General features: G+C 47.9%; 1 protein-coding gene across 1 annotated transcript in view; it reads left to right on the plus strand.

Annotated features, from left to right (window-relative positions):
- CAMKK1 (calcium/calmodulin dependent protein kinase kinase 1) overlaps nt 1–16231 on the plus strand; it is a gene marked incomplete at its 5' end in the record, with an annotated part of 62266 nt that overhangs the window by 15503 nt on the left and 30532 nt on the right. Inside the window, 5 exons of the mRNA XM_082492866.1 lie at nt 5220–5271; nt 5845–5978; nt 6578–6614; nt 9048–9069; nt 11056–11144. Of these exons, the coding sequence (XP_082348992.1) occupies nt 5220–5271; nt 5845–5978; nt 6578–6614; nt 9048–9069; nt 11056–11144 (334 nt within the window). The remainder of the gene's footprint in view (nt 1–5219; nt 5272–5844; nt 5979–6577; nt 6615–9047; nt 9070–11055; nt 11145–16231) is intronic.

The raw sequence follows: 16231 nt of genomic DNA on the forward strand, positions 1-16231 counted from the left end.
GCCTGCCAGGGGGGTAGCTAATGCAACTGCGTCTTACCAGCAGTTAGTAGAAGCAATTGCAGTTCTGACAGTTGGGGAGGTCTTTTCTGTGGTCGTGTGTTGTCCGTCTGTCTGTCCGCACCCCCCCCCCCCCCATTTAGCTCTGGAGGGTTGTTTTTGTCTCAGTAGTAAAAAGCAGTAACAGATAATTGGAGGAAATCAGCCCCTGGTTGGCCTTTAGTGAGCAGCCCCTAATAACTGATTTGCATGTGCAGTGTTTTAACATGGTTAAATCTGGGTGTTGCTGCCTACTTTATTTTCTTTAAGCTATTGTACTGCAATAAAAAGGAGCCTTTAAAGAAAGCAGAATTTTTTTTTTGAAGTATAATTCAGAATGACTCCTGATTCTTCCTGAGGCATGGGACCCTGGGCTAACTCTCTTAGTAAAGGCAGAGTTTATAGGTACCAGAAACTGAATCTAGCTCCTGTCAAAGCAAAAAGAAAGACTTCTCTTTTAATGAGTTTTAGATCAGGCCTAGAATTAGAAAAAACTCTGAAGGAAAAAACCTAATCACCATATTTGGGGGAAAAATGGAGATGGTTTGTATTTACTTTGTGGGGTTTTTTACCTTCTATTAGAGATGAGCAAGTGCTTCCAAGAGCTTTATCCTTCATTGCTGTGAACAACCACAGTGCTGTGGAGGGCTGTGAAAATGTGCTGACTTACATCAGTGGATGCATGGAATGTATTTAGACCGAGGAAATTGAACTTTCAGCACCAAGTATGTGACCCAGTGCTGCCTCCAAGGAGGAGACCTGATGGGGATGTGGAGGTGGCTCCGGAGCAGAGGTCCCTGTCCTGTGCTTGGTCCCTGCTGCTGCTGGGGCATGTGAGGCTGTTACAGCAGCATTTGTGGGGCTCTGCCAGGGAACCCTTTACAGCTGGAAAGGTTTCAGTATCTCAATTTGCAGGAGTTGCTTTGACAGTGACTGGGGGGGGGGGGGGGGATAAAAACCAAGCTCTGTGAAAAAGCAGCAAATAAAAAGCAAAGTTAAATGTGTCCAGGCGGAGATCTAGTTTGGAGTCATTGTGCTGATGGAATTTGATTCTGTGATGCCTCAGATCATGTCTCCTTCCTATTTTCAATCTCTAAATCAGCTTGCAAAGAAAAGTGGCGATGGACACTTGTTATGCTACTTCTGGACAAAAGCAATAGCATTGTAGGTTGTCAGTGGGTTTCTCTTTTTGTTTTGTTCGGGTTTTTTTTTCTTTTTTAATCTGGTTTCCTAAGAAACAAGATTTGTGTGATTGTGTTCTCTGCCTCTGTTCGTACCTAACAACCTTTGCATGGAGGGCTGTTTTCTACCAACTGTCAATGATGGGGAGAAATTTCTTCCAAGTTTATGAAAAGAGACGGGTAAACAAAGTGCTGCTGCTGAGGAGAAGGTGGCCAGCAGCAAGCCTTGACCTTTATAGCCCCTGGAGAATCCACTTTGGTTGCCATCCAGGCGGGAAGGGAAGGCATGGCTCCTGTGTTTCTCATCCTCTTGCTGACATAACAGCTACTGAACCACTGCCAGCTGCTCTCTGGTGCAGTGAGGACCGGGGAATGACCTCTGGTTTACTTTAGCACCCTGTGCTGTTCAGCAGCGGGGTTGCAAGGGGCTGGGTCACCCCGGCTAAGAGCAGGAGCCCCCAGGAGATGGCTGGAGGCAGGCGAGTGTAGCTGCTCCAGGAAGGCATCGTTGCTGTGGTGTTAGCGTGGATGGGGCACAGCCTGCCAATGTAATTCTGCTGCTGACGTGACAAATGGTGTCTGGGACAAAATGTGACAAATGCAGGAGTGGGATTTTAGGGGCATGACAGCTAAGCCTGTCTGGTTTAGGATTTCCTTTCAGTGCATAGCTTCCCTCTTAACCACTTGATCTGAGGGATGTCACTGTCAGACAGGACAGGTGAGGAAGGGCTGGAAAAGCTCTCTGGTCTGCTCAGCCCTCCCACAAGGTGCTGTCATGCACTAGCAGAGCATTTGGGTGGTTAGTAGTGACCTTTGAGCAACATCCCCACCCTGGGAGCTGCAGGTAGGGACTGTGCACAGGTCTTCTGCCCTTCCATGGGTTTGGGTCTCTTGCAATGCAAGTCTTTCTCACCAAATAAAATGACATCGTAAGTGCTGTGAGAGCATCACAAAGTGATAAATTCCCTTGGCTTGATCCTTTTTATCACCTTCCCTTCCCTCCCCCAAATAATGGCCACTTTGCTGTTGTCATTACCAGGAATGGGATGTGGGCTGGAGGCCTGGCTGTTGTGAAAGCTGCTGTGTCCCTGGCATCCCTCCTCCCCATAAACCTGGGATCTCCTTTCCCTCGGGTGTCCTCACGAAGCAGCTTCCCTGTGGTTTCCAGCTGCAAGGTTGCTAGGAGGAGAGCAGTAAACTTAGATAATAAATGTACATCAAAGGAAAGCTCACGGTTCCTGCTGCCTCTCAAAGGCAAATGTCATGACCCATGTCGATGTCTGAATAGTCGGAAGGAAGGTGGATGCAAGGGCATGTGCGGAGAAAATCTCTTCCAGGCTCCCTCTTTTCCTGAGGAAGCTGAAGCAATGCTTGCCAGTGCAAAGGGAAAATCCCTTGGCTTGGCTCTGAGCTGGTTCTTTATCAGAAAGGCATTATCTGGGTAATTAGCTCTGCCTGTGAGTACAAATGTCTTTGGCTCTTTCATGCATGTGAGCCTGGGAGGAGAGGTTTGCTGAAGCATCCCTGCATTGCTTCCACTATGCACAGCTACAATTCAGGGAGGAAGCCTTGTCCTGCCAGTTTGAGCTGTAATTAAAGTGAGGCCTCACTGCCATGTGCTCTTGTCTCTGCTCTTGTGATAATTAAGTGGCTCTGGCCTGTTCCATGATGAAGTTTGCTCTTCATCCCCTGTTTGCTTTTGAAAGCACAGTGGGACCGGTTCTCTCTTCTGATCCAGCCCTGCTTGCGTAGTAGCAAGTACTGGTGCTTTGAAGTTGGTATAAGCATGTCCTGATGCTTCTTCCACAGCAGTAGAGGTGGTTTACAGTCAGCTCACCTACGATACAGTAACCCCCACTCATCTCCCCATCACCCTTCATAGCATTCTTCAAGGAGTTTGGGTGACAGCAGTAGTTTTTGTTCCCTGTTTCTGTCCCCGAGAGCAATTATTGTCTTTGCTGTTGCTCCTCTCTACCTTCCTGCTCCCTTCAGCCTCTCCCCAGAGCCTGCCCCAGGAAGGACTAGCCTGATGTGGGCATGGCTGGTGGCAGTTGTTCAGTTCCTCAGGCTGCATTCCCCAAGCATTGATGCAGCTTGGGAGCTTTCAGCAGCAAATTGCATCTTCTGTTTCTTCTTTTATAAAAGCTCCTTGCCAGAAGGCAGGGAGATGGGGAGACTCAAGGTGAGATGGGAGCAAGGGGACCCTTCTCCTCCAAGGCTGGTGATGGTTAAAAGAGAAATAGGTCTAACAATTCCTTTGTGGTTTTGTTTTTTGGTTTTGTGGTTTTTTTTTTTTTTTTTTTTTTTTTTTTCCCCCCCCGTAACTTTCATTATGGAGAGATTTAAGTGGGGAGGGTAGGCTTGCTCCTGGCTGTCCTTGGAGGTGGTTGTGCACATCTTGGATCCTCTTTCAGCAGACCATGAATCATTTGGCTGTCTGTATTGGACACAACACTGTGCTAAGTAAAAGATAAGCACTTCTGAGTATGTCTCTCAACACTGTTGTTTCCAACAGTTGGCTTGGGAGCTGTCAGGCAGGATTGAGAACTACACAGTCTCTCTTCTCAATTACATGGGTGCAAATCCAGAGGATTTCACTGGATCAGTACCAAAAATAACAATCCTTTCAGCGAGCCGTGAACCTGGCTGCAGCGGGAGCGCTGATGGGAGGTGAGGATCCTGGGGTGTGTGGTGGCATTGCTGCCAGGAAAAACAGCTCAGGAAGGAGTTTGCTGAAATGGTTTTGGTGACCTGTTCCTGGTGTACGTGTTAAAAACAGGTATCAAGCAGGCAGCCTGCCTTTGTGGTATTAATGCAAAATTCCTTGGCATTTGACTGTGTCCTGTGGGAGTCCTTGGTTAATTATATTTCACAGGGGTCACTCCAGTGTGAATTACAGATTTGGATGCTTAATTAATAGGAGTAACTACCCATTCTAGGGGAAGGAGTGAGTGACCATCCCAGCTCCTGGGGGCATAGACTGTTTTCCTAAGCAAATTGTACCATGAGCTGGTTTGTCATGAAATATCTGCTGGGCCACTTGGGGCTGTTTGAGTGGCTGTCAAAAAGGTTATTAATGCACAGAGCAGATGGAGGTGCAAAGACTGTTTATTAAATTCAGATTGCCTTTTGCCGCTATGCTAATGCCAATTGGATGGCAGGGAAAATTACCCTGACCCTCTCCCTTGCCTCAGCTGCCTGGGTTCGCAACAGTGCCAGCATACGATTGGGTATGAGAAGGGAGGGAAGCTGTTGGCAAAAGCCCACTTCCCTCCCTGTACCTTCACCATGCTCCTGCACAGATGTGACTTTTTCATTTCTGATGGTGCAGGGATGGATGCCTACGAAGTATCTTGTTCATGGTCTTGGGCATGGTGCTGCATCACACTGCAGGTACTCTTCACTGCTCTGGTAGCATGGAAGAGGTTTATGGGGCAAAAATAGCCTCTGGGCATAGAAAAGGTCTCCTGAGGCAACACAGCTGGTGGAAGGGCTGTGTCCTTGCCTTATTCCAGGTCTGTCATGTAGGTTGCAAGGGTCTTAGCTGTATGACCGTGACACTCCAGCCCTTTTCCTTCCTAGACCTTCTGGTAAAGCAAAACATAAGGTGCAGCAGCCTTGAAGTGTCTCTGGCTTGAGGCATGGCCATGGCATCATCCAAAACAGCAGGTGCATAAAGGTCAGCTAGAGGAACCCACCTCTTCCCTCAAGCTCCTGCCCCAAACGCAGAAATTAAGCTCCTTTTTCTTTGTCCAATTTAAAATAAATCAAAGCCATTTATTTTTTCATGAGAAAAAGATGAATGAAACTAATGGTTAGCAGTGCCTTTAGGAAAGCTTGGGTTCAGTGTGTGTGTTGTGGCCACCACTAATGAGGAGCCTACCTCTCTAGGTTGAGGAACAGACCTGAGCCAGTCCCTGATGCCCAGCGTGCTCCCGGGTCACGGCAATGAGCACTTTCGCTCGTGTTCAGTTTTAACACTGCTTTTTCTTCTTCCTTCAGGCTATGAAAGTCCTCTCCAAAAAGAAGCTCTTGAAGCAGTATGGATTTCCACGTGGGTATCTCACATGGTCTACCTCAGCCAATCAAATCTCTCTGTAGGAATGTTGTCCGCAAGGACTGCGGAACTTGGCCTCATTTGAAAGCTGCCCCAGTAGTTGAGGGCTGGTTAAAATGCAGTGGGTAGTGAATGGGCAGGCACAACCATGGGGAAATTCAATGCACTTGGTAATTAGGTTCCTGGCTTTGATTTTCTGAGTCTCTTTGAAGTGCTAACTCTTCCCTATTCACCATCTAGGAAGCCTAATTAAGTGCTGGAAGTCAGGCAGGGTAGATCCTCCTCCTCCTCCCAGGGGCTGTTCTACCCCTTCAGATGGCACCTGGCTCTAGTGGCAGGGCCATGGGACCTGGTAAACAGACCAGGCTGGGAAGCCAGCAGGGGTTGCTCTGAATGGGGATTGGAAATCTCAATTTCAGATGGAGACTAATGCTTTGGGATGATAACAAGGTGACAAGATCTTCCAGAATAGCTGGAGGTGTTTTGTAGAGGGGCCAGTGGCTTCTCACTCCCATGTGCTGGGTGCTGCTGAAAGATTAGGTTTTTTTCACCGTGTTATCACAATTGCAGGTCGGCCTCCTCCCAGAGGGTCGAAAGCATCCTCTGGAGAGCAGCCAAAACCCATGGCACCGCTGGACAGAGTCTATCAGGAAATAGCCATCTTAAAGAAACTGGACCATGTCAACATCGTTAAGCTGATAGAGGTGAGCTGCTTCTCCACCCTAAGCTATACTGAAACAAGTCTGGTTTGTATTGCAATAAAAGGATCTTTCTTCAACTGCTCGTGCTTCAGCCAAAATTGGTTTAAAATATTTGTTCAGAAATTTAGGCTGGTGATTCCAAGCAAGATTGTGCCAATTATGTGTGACAAACTGACATACTTATCCTGCACTTTGGGCTGGTGCCCAACAGAAGGCAGCTGGCTGTGCTGGTAGAAATAGCAGCAAGCTTTGACCAGTGAAACGTGTGTAGACAAGCCTGGGAAGGTGCACAAGTGCAAAGCTTTGGTGCCATTTTCAATATTGGCTGAGGCCAGATTAGCACAAGCAGCACCTTTATTGGTAGGCTGTTTTTCCAAATACAGGCAGAAGCCCAGACTTTTCTGAAGATGGAAAAATCTGTGTCCTTCAAAGCCCCTCTCTCTGCAGGAATCTCTAAATATTAACCTAAGTTGTTCTCAAAGCTCTGCAGCTCAGTACAGTGCACAGGGAACAGTAAAATGTTATTTGATTAAAAATCTCTCTTTTTCCTGCTGTCTTTCTCTTTTTCCCCTTTCCCCTTACCTCTCCATTATCAATTACAGGTCCTTGATGATCCTGCAGAGGACAACTTGTACATGGGTATGTGAGTCATTATATGCTAACAGAACAGCCTGGGCTTAGACCTAGTGATGCAAGTAAGACATACCAGGGCTCGGGGTCAATATTAGGAGGAAACTCATACCAACTTCAGCAGGCTTATTTTTTCTGAAAAGTTAAACACCTGTAAAGGCTGCTGGGATGGAAGGGCTCCTTGCAGTAGGGTAGGGCAGCCTTGTCTCTTAGTAAAGCTGTGCACATCTCCTTGCCATGGGGACACTAAAAAGATGTGACAGCGGCTCTGCCCTCCCCTGTGTATGTCAGTTCCAGTCCTAGAGCCAGGAGAGAAGGGAAGGGTGCAGGATGGTTTCTCATCTTCCTGGTATGAGGTTGATCTCTCCAGACTCCTCCTGTAGGCTGGGGATAGTGGTAGCAACTCTGGAAAGCAGTCTTGTCTCAGGGTGTCCTCTCTGACCCCTGCAGGCACAGCAACCACCCTGCTGAGCCTCAGGACTTGCTAAGATAGCAGCACTCCTGCCTCTGGCCTCTGACCCCAGACTCTGCCATGGGGTGCTCAGATGGGAGGACATAGCTTGCTCTGTGTTTATGCAGAGGGTGAGGAATTTCCACCCATTTTTGTCTTCCTCTCCCCTAAATCTTGGAAGTGCCAACCACAGCCTAATCCCCATTTGGGCAAAACCTGGAGGCACTGAGGTGCCCTCTGAGATGGGCCAGAGGAGGGGGACATCTGACCCTATTAGATCTCTGCTTCCCTGTAATGTTTCCTGATGAGACAGACTCAAAGGCTGCTTCTCATGAAATAATTATGGGATGCTTTTGAAGCTGCCTGCGAAAGGGGGGTCTGCCTAGCAAATGAAGCTCTTTGCCTTTGAAAGGCTGAAGCCCCAGTGGCACTCTGGCAGCATTGCAGAGTAGCAGCCAAGGCAGATGTGCATGTAGTGGGGAGGGCAGCTGAGGCCACTGGTTAAAAGGCCTGAGCTCCTGGGGATGGAGAGAAGGGGAGAGATGAGCTTTTTTTGTTGAATGAAAATAAATGCATGAGGAAGTCAAGCTGCAGAAAAGGAGGAGAGAAAAAAAAAAAAAACAAACCAAACACCAAAACCAAGCTCTGCCTGTGGAGCAAGATAACAGTCCCACAAATGGCAGCAATAGCAGCAGGAAAAGTGGGAGATCTTAGTCCCACTGCGGGTCCAAGAGCGAGCAGTGGCTGTGCCTGTGTTGTCCATGCCCTATCACCTTTTTGCTCCCCTTTGCTCTGCTGGGGATCCTGTGAGTGTTTCAGGCAGAGTGATGCAGGCAAATCAAGTTCCTGCCTCTGCGGTTCCCTTGGTAGCAAGGGGAAGCTGTGAGTGCTCAGCACTGCTCAGGATTGAGCCTTCTGTAAGTGGGTTTCCTCCCTCCTGCTGCTGACCCAGCCAAGGATAACTGTACCTTTCTCCTTCCTGAAATGCTCCCCATGGCAAAGCAAAACTAGAGAAAGTGGAGTTGGCCCTTTGCTAATTACTGCTGGCATTAAGTACTGCTGTGTGCACGCTCTGCCATGTGCTCATTAGGAAGAAAACAGGGTATGGAGGGTGCTGATAGAAAATGGAGCAATCTGCAATAGCACAAGATGGTTGAATAATTAAATGCTGCCACAAGCTGCAGCTTCTTCAACCTGGAGAGCAAGATGAGCTGATGCAGGCTGGCTTTGTACCTTCAGCTGGTCTAACATAGCAGCTGTAAGCAGGGCTGCCCGGTGCTTTGGGGAGGGTGATCTGCTTGGATTTCTTGGGAAGTGCAAGAAATTCCTTAGTAATTCATGAGGAAAGAGCTCTCCTACTGGACTAAAGGCAGATCTTTGTGTTTGCAGAACAGGTCAAAGGCAGGATCAGAAAAACACATTGCCACTAACTGATGCTGGGGCAAGCACCCATTTAACCTCCTAATCAGACACAAATTCATGTGCTCTACAAACCTCAACTCACACCAACAAATCCTTTCCAATTGCTCCTGCCAGGGAGCATTTACCTCTGACAGCCATGTAGCTGTGCTGCTGATTGACACAGCACAAATAGAGCAACATGTTCTTACAGCATCTCGTTCAGTATCGGCAATTTAGGAGAAATATCACACCAAGCACCCTCCCTGAAGGTACTGAATAAGACGGGGCTCAAATCAGCAAGGGCTGACACCGGGAGCAGCAGCAATGTGGTTGATAAATTATCACCTGCTGTCTCCCTGTGTGGAGCTGGCAGGAGGTGGGGATATTTGTCTTTGCTGAAGAGATGTATATTTTCATTTTGCATCCTCTGGTGTCCTTGTGATGGGTGAGGGAAGAGAAGTGAGTGGAGATAAATTGATTTTGCAGGAGGGAATGGGAGCTATGGGAGTGGATGTGTTTTTGTAGATGCTAAAAATCAAGCCCAGTCCCCTCTTCTGATTCATTCATGGTTTGATTTCCTTTTCTTGCAGTGTTTGACCTCCTGAGGAAAGGGTAAGTAGCCCTTCTGGGATCCCTTGTGTTGAAATTTGTGGTGTTTATCATGAGCTTCCTAGGTGAAATGAAGGTTTGATATGTACAGTGGGTCAAACCGCTATCTGCAGGCAAGCGCAGAGGAGGCAAAATCCAGCTGTAGTTGCCTTTGCACTATTATAGCCTGGAATGATGTGGTGAATAGTAATGGGCTGGGAGGACATGTCCTGGTGTCAGGCTTTGATCTGGAAGACAAATTTGATGCCAATTCCCCATCAGGTGCCTGGAAGAAAAAGTTTTAATAGGAATACTCTGCTGGGGTGACAGCTGCATCGTGGCTTCCTCTGGCATAAGGGGTGTGTGGCTGCATCCATATTTACTTGCCACCCGCTGCCTTATTTTGCCCCTAGCACTAACATATTGCGAGAGGCTGATTTATTGGCACGTTTTTCTGTAGCAGGAGAAGTGGTAAAGTGGTGGGAGTCTCTTCACTGCTTTTTGCTACACCTGTGCTGATTCTGGAGCTCTGCAGAGTCACAGTGAGGTCAGGAGAGCTGTGCCCAGGATGGGGGAGATTCTAAAAGGGCTTATTTTTCTCTCTGACCCCATGAACAAGCCACTTGCAGGCTGCTGGCTCCAGCAGGTTGCTGGTGAGAGGCTCCCCAGTCTCCCTGGTGACCAGGCTGATGACTATCCTGTAGCAGAGGGGGAGGAAAAAAAAGTTCCTGTAATCAGCTGTGGCCAGGGAACGTGGAGCTCTGCTGAGCACAGCCTGTCTGCCTCTAGCAGAAGGCAATTAGACTCCATTAGTGGCTCTGCCAGTCCTGCTGCTCACATTATTTCTCCCTGGTTTCAGCAGCAGAAAAATGTGCAGGAAGAGGGAAGGAAGGCAGTGGCAGAAAAATGCAAATGGGAGATGAAGGTCATCAATCAAATGGCAGCAAGGGAGAAGAGAGAAATGCTGCAAGAAGGATTTGCTGCTGGGGGCTGAGCAGAAGAGCCGCAGAGCCTCGTTTTGGCAACAGGCTATTCTCAGCCAGGGTTTGGCTTGCAAGGGCAGTGTCTCAGGAGCACTCCCTTATATCCAGCTTGAGTCAGTGGGCGTATGTCCAAGTGCAAGGTCAAGCTGTGGAGCACAAGCAGGATTAACCCCCAGTGCAATGAAGTCCTTAGCTCCTGCCATTCATCTGCTGGGGAACAGAAGATGCTGACTAGCTCTTACAGCCTCTTTACCCTCAGCTTTCAGCAGGCACAGGCAAAAGAGGGGCTTTTAGAGGATACTGTGCATCTGTCAGCAGTGGCAGCATACAAAGGAAAGGAGAGGAGAAGCTGACCAGGTAACCTCGGCTGTTTAGGGCTGAATGGCTGAGTTCTGGTGGTGGCTGAACCCTGAACAGCAAAATAGATTTTCAAAGCAGTTTAGCACAATGCACTGGAAATATTCCCACTTAACCTTTGAGCCAGTGGTTCATGTCTAGATTCTGCCTTGGTTTAGACTAGCTGCACACTGATGTTGCTTCAGGACTGAGCCTCAGCAGGCATGACATCCAGTGCTCAGCAATGGGCACTCTGTCCCACTGCTGCCTGGTACACCCTGGTGATGCTGGTGCTCACAGCCATGAGCAGCTGTAGCAAGAAACCAAAGGCCGGATCCAGTTTTGTTCTTTTACTACACTTTTCCCATTAGGACTCTCAGTGAATGAAGTGTTTGCCCTATTTTGTGCAGGCAGCAGCAGTTAATTCCAGTGTTGGTGAGGGCTCTGTGGCTTGTGCTGGCTCAGAGACTGTGCAAAGCCACCTGTCACCGCTAGGTGAGCTCACTAATGTAGGCATCACCACATCCAGAAAGGATGGCAGTGCCTCCATCCTGTGTCACAGCACCTGGAACCTTTTGGGACCCTGGCCCACAATGCTGGGGACATGGTGATGGAGAATGTGAAACTCCTCCAGCAAGGAGTGTTACTGCCATCCTGCAAAGTTCTTAGTTACTCTCCCTCCTCCCAACAGGCCTGTCATGGAGGTACCGAGTGACCAGCCCTTCAGCGAGGAGCAGGCTCGGCTCTACTTCAGAGATATCGTCTTGGGCATCGAGTACTGTGAGTACCACCAGCACTGACAGCAGCTTTATAGAGTGTGTGTGTGTTGGCCTCCTGCTCAGCTGGGGAGAAGCTGGTGGGCTGTGAGTCGAGCAAGTGAAGTCCCCTCTAATGGCATGTAATGGGGTTGGCAGTTGGTGGTGGCCCCCACTCAGCTCAGACTTACCCAGGCAGTATCACAGATGCCAGGAGCAGGAGTTCCTTAGAAAGGACATTAGGAAAATAGTGGTTTTTTTTTTTGTCTTCTGTTTATCTCTTTTTGGAGAGTGTCTTTGAAGTCAGTAGCGGAGCCAGAAAATGGGTGTTTGCAGACTGAGTCAGTTAGCTTCAGCTGGAACAAATTGCTGTCTCCAGCTAAGCAGGGCAAGTGCTGGTCATGGGGAGAGCTGGCAAGTGGCACTGGGAGGGCCCCTGCCCTTGTCGGCTCCCTCTGCAGCACCAGTGTCAGTGACTCCTCGTCACTCAGGGCTGTGGCATGAGAGCCCAGAGCTGCTGTGCCTTCCCAGGGAGGTGGTGGCTCGAGAGTGTTTCCAGGCTCCATCAGGAGACTCCAATGGCACGGTTCCTGTTTGCAGCCTATTTGATTATCATTGCTGTTTTTTAGTAAGTCTGCTCTGTGTGGCTGAGGCCAGATTCTTTGCTGAGCGCCTGCCCTGAAGAGTACAAAGAGGCCACAATAGGTCTGTAAATGACAGCAGGGATTTTTCTGGGCCCATTGTAGCTGACATGTCTCTGCTGGCATGGACCTGGCCAGAGTGGGAGGAGTCCCTGAACTGAGGACACAAGGTAGGGTGGTCTATGCGCTGGCATCTTGTAAGCGTGGGCCTCGCAGAGCAGCCAGGGCTGGCTGGTGTTTCCCCCTGTGGACTCTGAGCAGAGCTGGCATGTCTCTGTAACCTCTCACTCTCCACAGCAGGGGATGTGAGGCTCTTGGGTGGTGCGTTTTGCTCACTGCTAATCAGCAGACCTTGTGCTGCAGGCTTCGTGGCTGGGCTTCTCTTCTGACCTGTGCCTGCAGTGGGAGGATACCTGTAAAATAGCTCGTTGCTTTCTTTTCTGTAAGACAGATCTCTGAAAGTAGCGAGCACAGTAGAGTTGGGCACTTATGAGTGCAGGACACATCCGTACCATGCAGGAGGGTGTGGGTCAGAGGGCCTGGTGCTGTGGTGTGGTGCTGGTAGCTGGCATTACTCCCATGCTGTGTCTAAACGTATTACACTGCATATTCCCACTCTTTATGGGCCTCATACCACCATTGTCACCAAGTCAGAAGGCACAACTCAGATCACCTGTTGCTTACCCACATTAGCCTGAGCCTCTTCTCTCCCTTCTCCAGCAGAAGGTCTCTGCCTTTATTCCCCAGTGCTGCTCCTTGTGCTGGAGCAGTTCATGCACAGGGTGCTACCAGGGACTCGTGTAGCATGGAGGTACCCCTGAGCTGGCTGGTCTGCAGTTACTGCTTGTGCACCAACCGGATGCATTGTCAGACAAACTGCTGGTGAGCTGCATTTCTCTTTGTGTGTGTTTGATTCTGCTGTCCTTCTTGTAGACTGCCTTCCATAAAGTTTAGTGATCTGGTCATAGACGGCTTTCTCTGCGTGTTGATGCAGTAAAGAATCAACCATGGTTGGATGGCTGAATGAGGAGGAAGAGTTGATACAGCTTTTTCAGAGGCAATTCATGCCTCGCAGATCTTCTAGTTTTCCAGAGGAGACAACAAACATGTAGACAAGGTGATCTTGTTACTCCGTTGTGTTTCAATTGCCAAATTAGATCCATTAACAGTAGCTCATAAAGAAGCTTGTAAGTCTCTTTGGTTGGATGGCCTTTTGTGGATTAATAACTAGACAATCAGGAAAGTAGGAATACAACTTTTACAATGGAGAAAAGTCACTAGTGCAGTTAAACAGGAATCCGTAATGTGGCCAGGGTTGTTCAATATATTCGTAAATTACCAGAAAAAGGGTAGAATACAAAAAGAGATTGGTGATGACATCTAATTATTCAAGATAAAAATTCTTAGAACTGACTGCAAAGACTGGCAGGAAGATGCCATGATAGCAAGTGATGGCATGATAAAATGGTAGATAAAAATCCATGTTGCTGACTGCAGGGTAATACATGAGTGGGAGAAACAACACTAAAAATACATACATCGTGACAGGCTCTAAATTAGCTGTTCTCACTCAGACTTTGCTTTGGATAGTTCTCTTGAAAATGCTAGCCCTTTACTTAGTGGCAATCAACAAAGCTAACAAGATTTGGGAAATTACTGAGAATGGAAGAGAAGAAAACAGAAAATGCCATTATACAGTTATTTGTCTGTATCTAAGAACTCTTACAAATCCAAGGAATAGAATATTTTGTACAACTTGGCTCAGCCTGTCTTAGAAACAGCTCTCTAAAACTGAGAAAAGCCTGAGAAGGATGGTCAGGGTGGTCCTGGAACATCTGTGCACAGATAGAACATCTTCTGTGCAGAGATAAGACCAAAGGAGTGATATGATAGAGGCTTATAAAATCCTAAGTGTCAGGTAAGCGGTGAACAGGGAATGAATCGTCTCTGAAAAAGCAAGAACTGAGCGGTAGCAAACAAAATAATTAGGTAGCAAGTTTAAACCAGGAGGAATTACTCTTTCATGTAGCATGTAATTAAACTGATGTTCATAGCTAGAGGAGATAGTAGGTGCCAGAACTAAATGGGCTCAAAGTGATGACACAAGTCTGTAGTAGACAAAAGCATGAAGGACCATGAAATATAAGGATGCAGGGAGAGTTTGCCATTGGGCTGCCTAAAGCAGAGAGTGTGGGTACTGAAGGTGTTACCTCTCTCTGCCTGGTGCTTTTCCCCAAGCTATTGACCCCAGCAGGAGACAGGGTGCTGGCATAGGTGGCCTTTGGTTTGGCTCTTCCATCCAGCAGCTTGTCTACACCATCCTTGAGGTTATTGCTGTGCTGACATGACAGCAGAGGTAACTGCCCTGTGCCAGGTTCCTGGAGGCTGATCTAGGTTAGCTTGGCATCTCTCAGGCATGGCAACTTTTTATAAACCTGGCTTACTTTGGCAGTGCAAACACACAGTTTTGGCGGCAAATCTGAAGGCAGAGCAGCCAGCAGGGAGAGATGAGGATGCTTGAGCAAGCGATCGTCATCCCCAGTCAATGAGCAGTGCAAACTGTGAAAGGTCAGACGTGTGAGACAGAGCCATGTCACCTTCCCTGTTTAGTCCAAGGTGAGACTTTTTCTAACTGTTTCAACCTTAGGCATTAAATACCTGCTTCTTTCACAAACCAGAAAGAGTTTCAAGTGTGCTTGCAAAAAGCCAACGTGTAGCTGTGTCAAACTCAAAAGGAATGTTTTATGCTGCAGTATTGCATTTAGCCATGTCTGCCTTCATTTCGTCAATCTCTGGTGGTCCCTGCGGCCTCAGCAGCTCCTTGGAGCTAAAGCAAACCCCCCACTTCTACAGGGCTTTTGTTGAAGACTCACCTGGTTTCAAACACCTGCAGAGAACAAGTCTCTGAGTGTGATGGACATTGCCAAGGTGGAAGGTGGTTTGCAATGCCCTGGTTCATCTCCATATTGAAATGCAATACCACCTCATTTTGTTTGTCCAAAACCAGTGGGTAGGAATGAAATCAATGTTTGCAAGTCTGATGGTTCAGAAGTTTTCCAGGTACTGCCAAAATCAGTCAGGTCACTCCAGGAAGTCAGTGGAAATGTATATATGTATGTGGAAATGTATATATGAATGGGAAGCACAAGACTTTTTTCAGTAGAGTTTGAAGGGTGATGACTGCAGCTTTTTGTATTCTCATTAGCATTCATATTATAGCAGAACCTATATGCCTCAGCTGGGAGATCCAAGCTCTGCTGTGCTGAATGCTGCTGGTGTAATAGTTACTGCTCGGAGGAAACTTTAAGCTTAGAAGATAATGAAAAAGGAAAAAAAAAAAAAATCAAAGTGTGGGTAGTCCTAGGAAGAGGGAGTGAACCAGGGCAATAAATTATAGGATGCCCAAGCACTCCCAACAACAGGAACAATAGGATGCTTTATTTTGGGCTATTGAGTAACCACTTATTTTATTAGCGAATGAAAGTTAAAAATGGTGTTCTCTCAGAACTGCTGGGCAAATGCATGGCAATTATTATGTAATTACAGAGGAAAAGTGCACCGTTTGTGCACGCTGAAGGAGAAGTGTTGCCAGGCAATCCAGTGATTGCAAGGTAATTTTAATGTAAGCATACATAATTGTTATGTAATTTGGGAGACTCAATAACCATGCAGCTGCTTGAAGCTCGCAGTCATCTCAGCAGCAAATGCATCATTGCTGGTTGGGTTTTATTAAATTAGAAGTTGCAATCTGGATTCCTGTGGGAGCCTACAAGGCATTAATCCAGGCCAGTGTGCTGCCCTCTGAATGGTACGTGGTGAGCAGGAAGGGGATGCAGGAGCCAAGCCGATGGAGGAGACATGGGCTGACCTTTTAAATTACTGGAGGTGGCATGTGGTCCGTGGCTGCTGTGTGTCTGTGGGGACTGGATGCCACTGGCTGTTAATGATGCTTGCCTGGGGTGGAGGCCTCCTGTGAGAGGGCTGGCTCTGGAGAGAAGTGTTTGGTGAGAGGCAGTGGTCAGTGTGATGAGAGCAGAAACTCCCTGCACCAGGTGGAAAGCCTGGCTTGGGCACGGTGGGAGGCAAGGACAGATTCTCTGGAGAGAGCCGAGAGCTTCCCCATCTAGGCAGTGGCACAGTGCTGCCTTGCCTTGTCGACTGCTTTTAGATGGGTCTCTGGGTTTAGTATGTTTATTACTGGGAAGTGTGCTTTGATGCATGCACAGTCCCAGCCTTGTTCATTGAGCAATGAAGGACCAGAGGCAGGTTCAAGGTCTGAGAGCCAGGGAGATCTGCCCATGCTAGAGTATCCCTTCCTCTGGTCCCAGAACTGCTGGGAAAATATTTTAAGCTTAAGTGTGGCAATATTAACAGTTCGCCTGTTCTGTTTTCATATGCCTGTCTTAAACGTGGGCTTAAACCTGAACTTCAGGAGTCATTTAAGCACATGTGAACTTTAATTTCTGTCCTG

The sequence above is a fragment of the Vanellus vanellus genome, assembly GCF_965231255.1.
Source record: "Vanellus vanellus genome assembly, chromosome: 19".
NCBI classification, from domain to species: Eukaryota; Metazoa; Chordata; class Aves; order Charadriiformes; family Charadriidae; genus Vanellus; species Vanellus vanellus.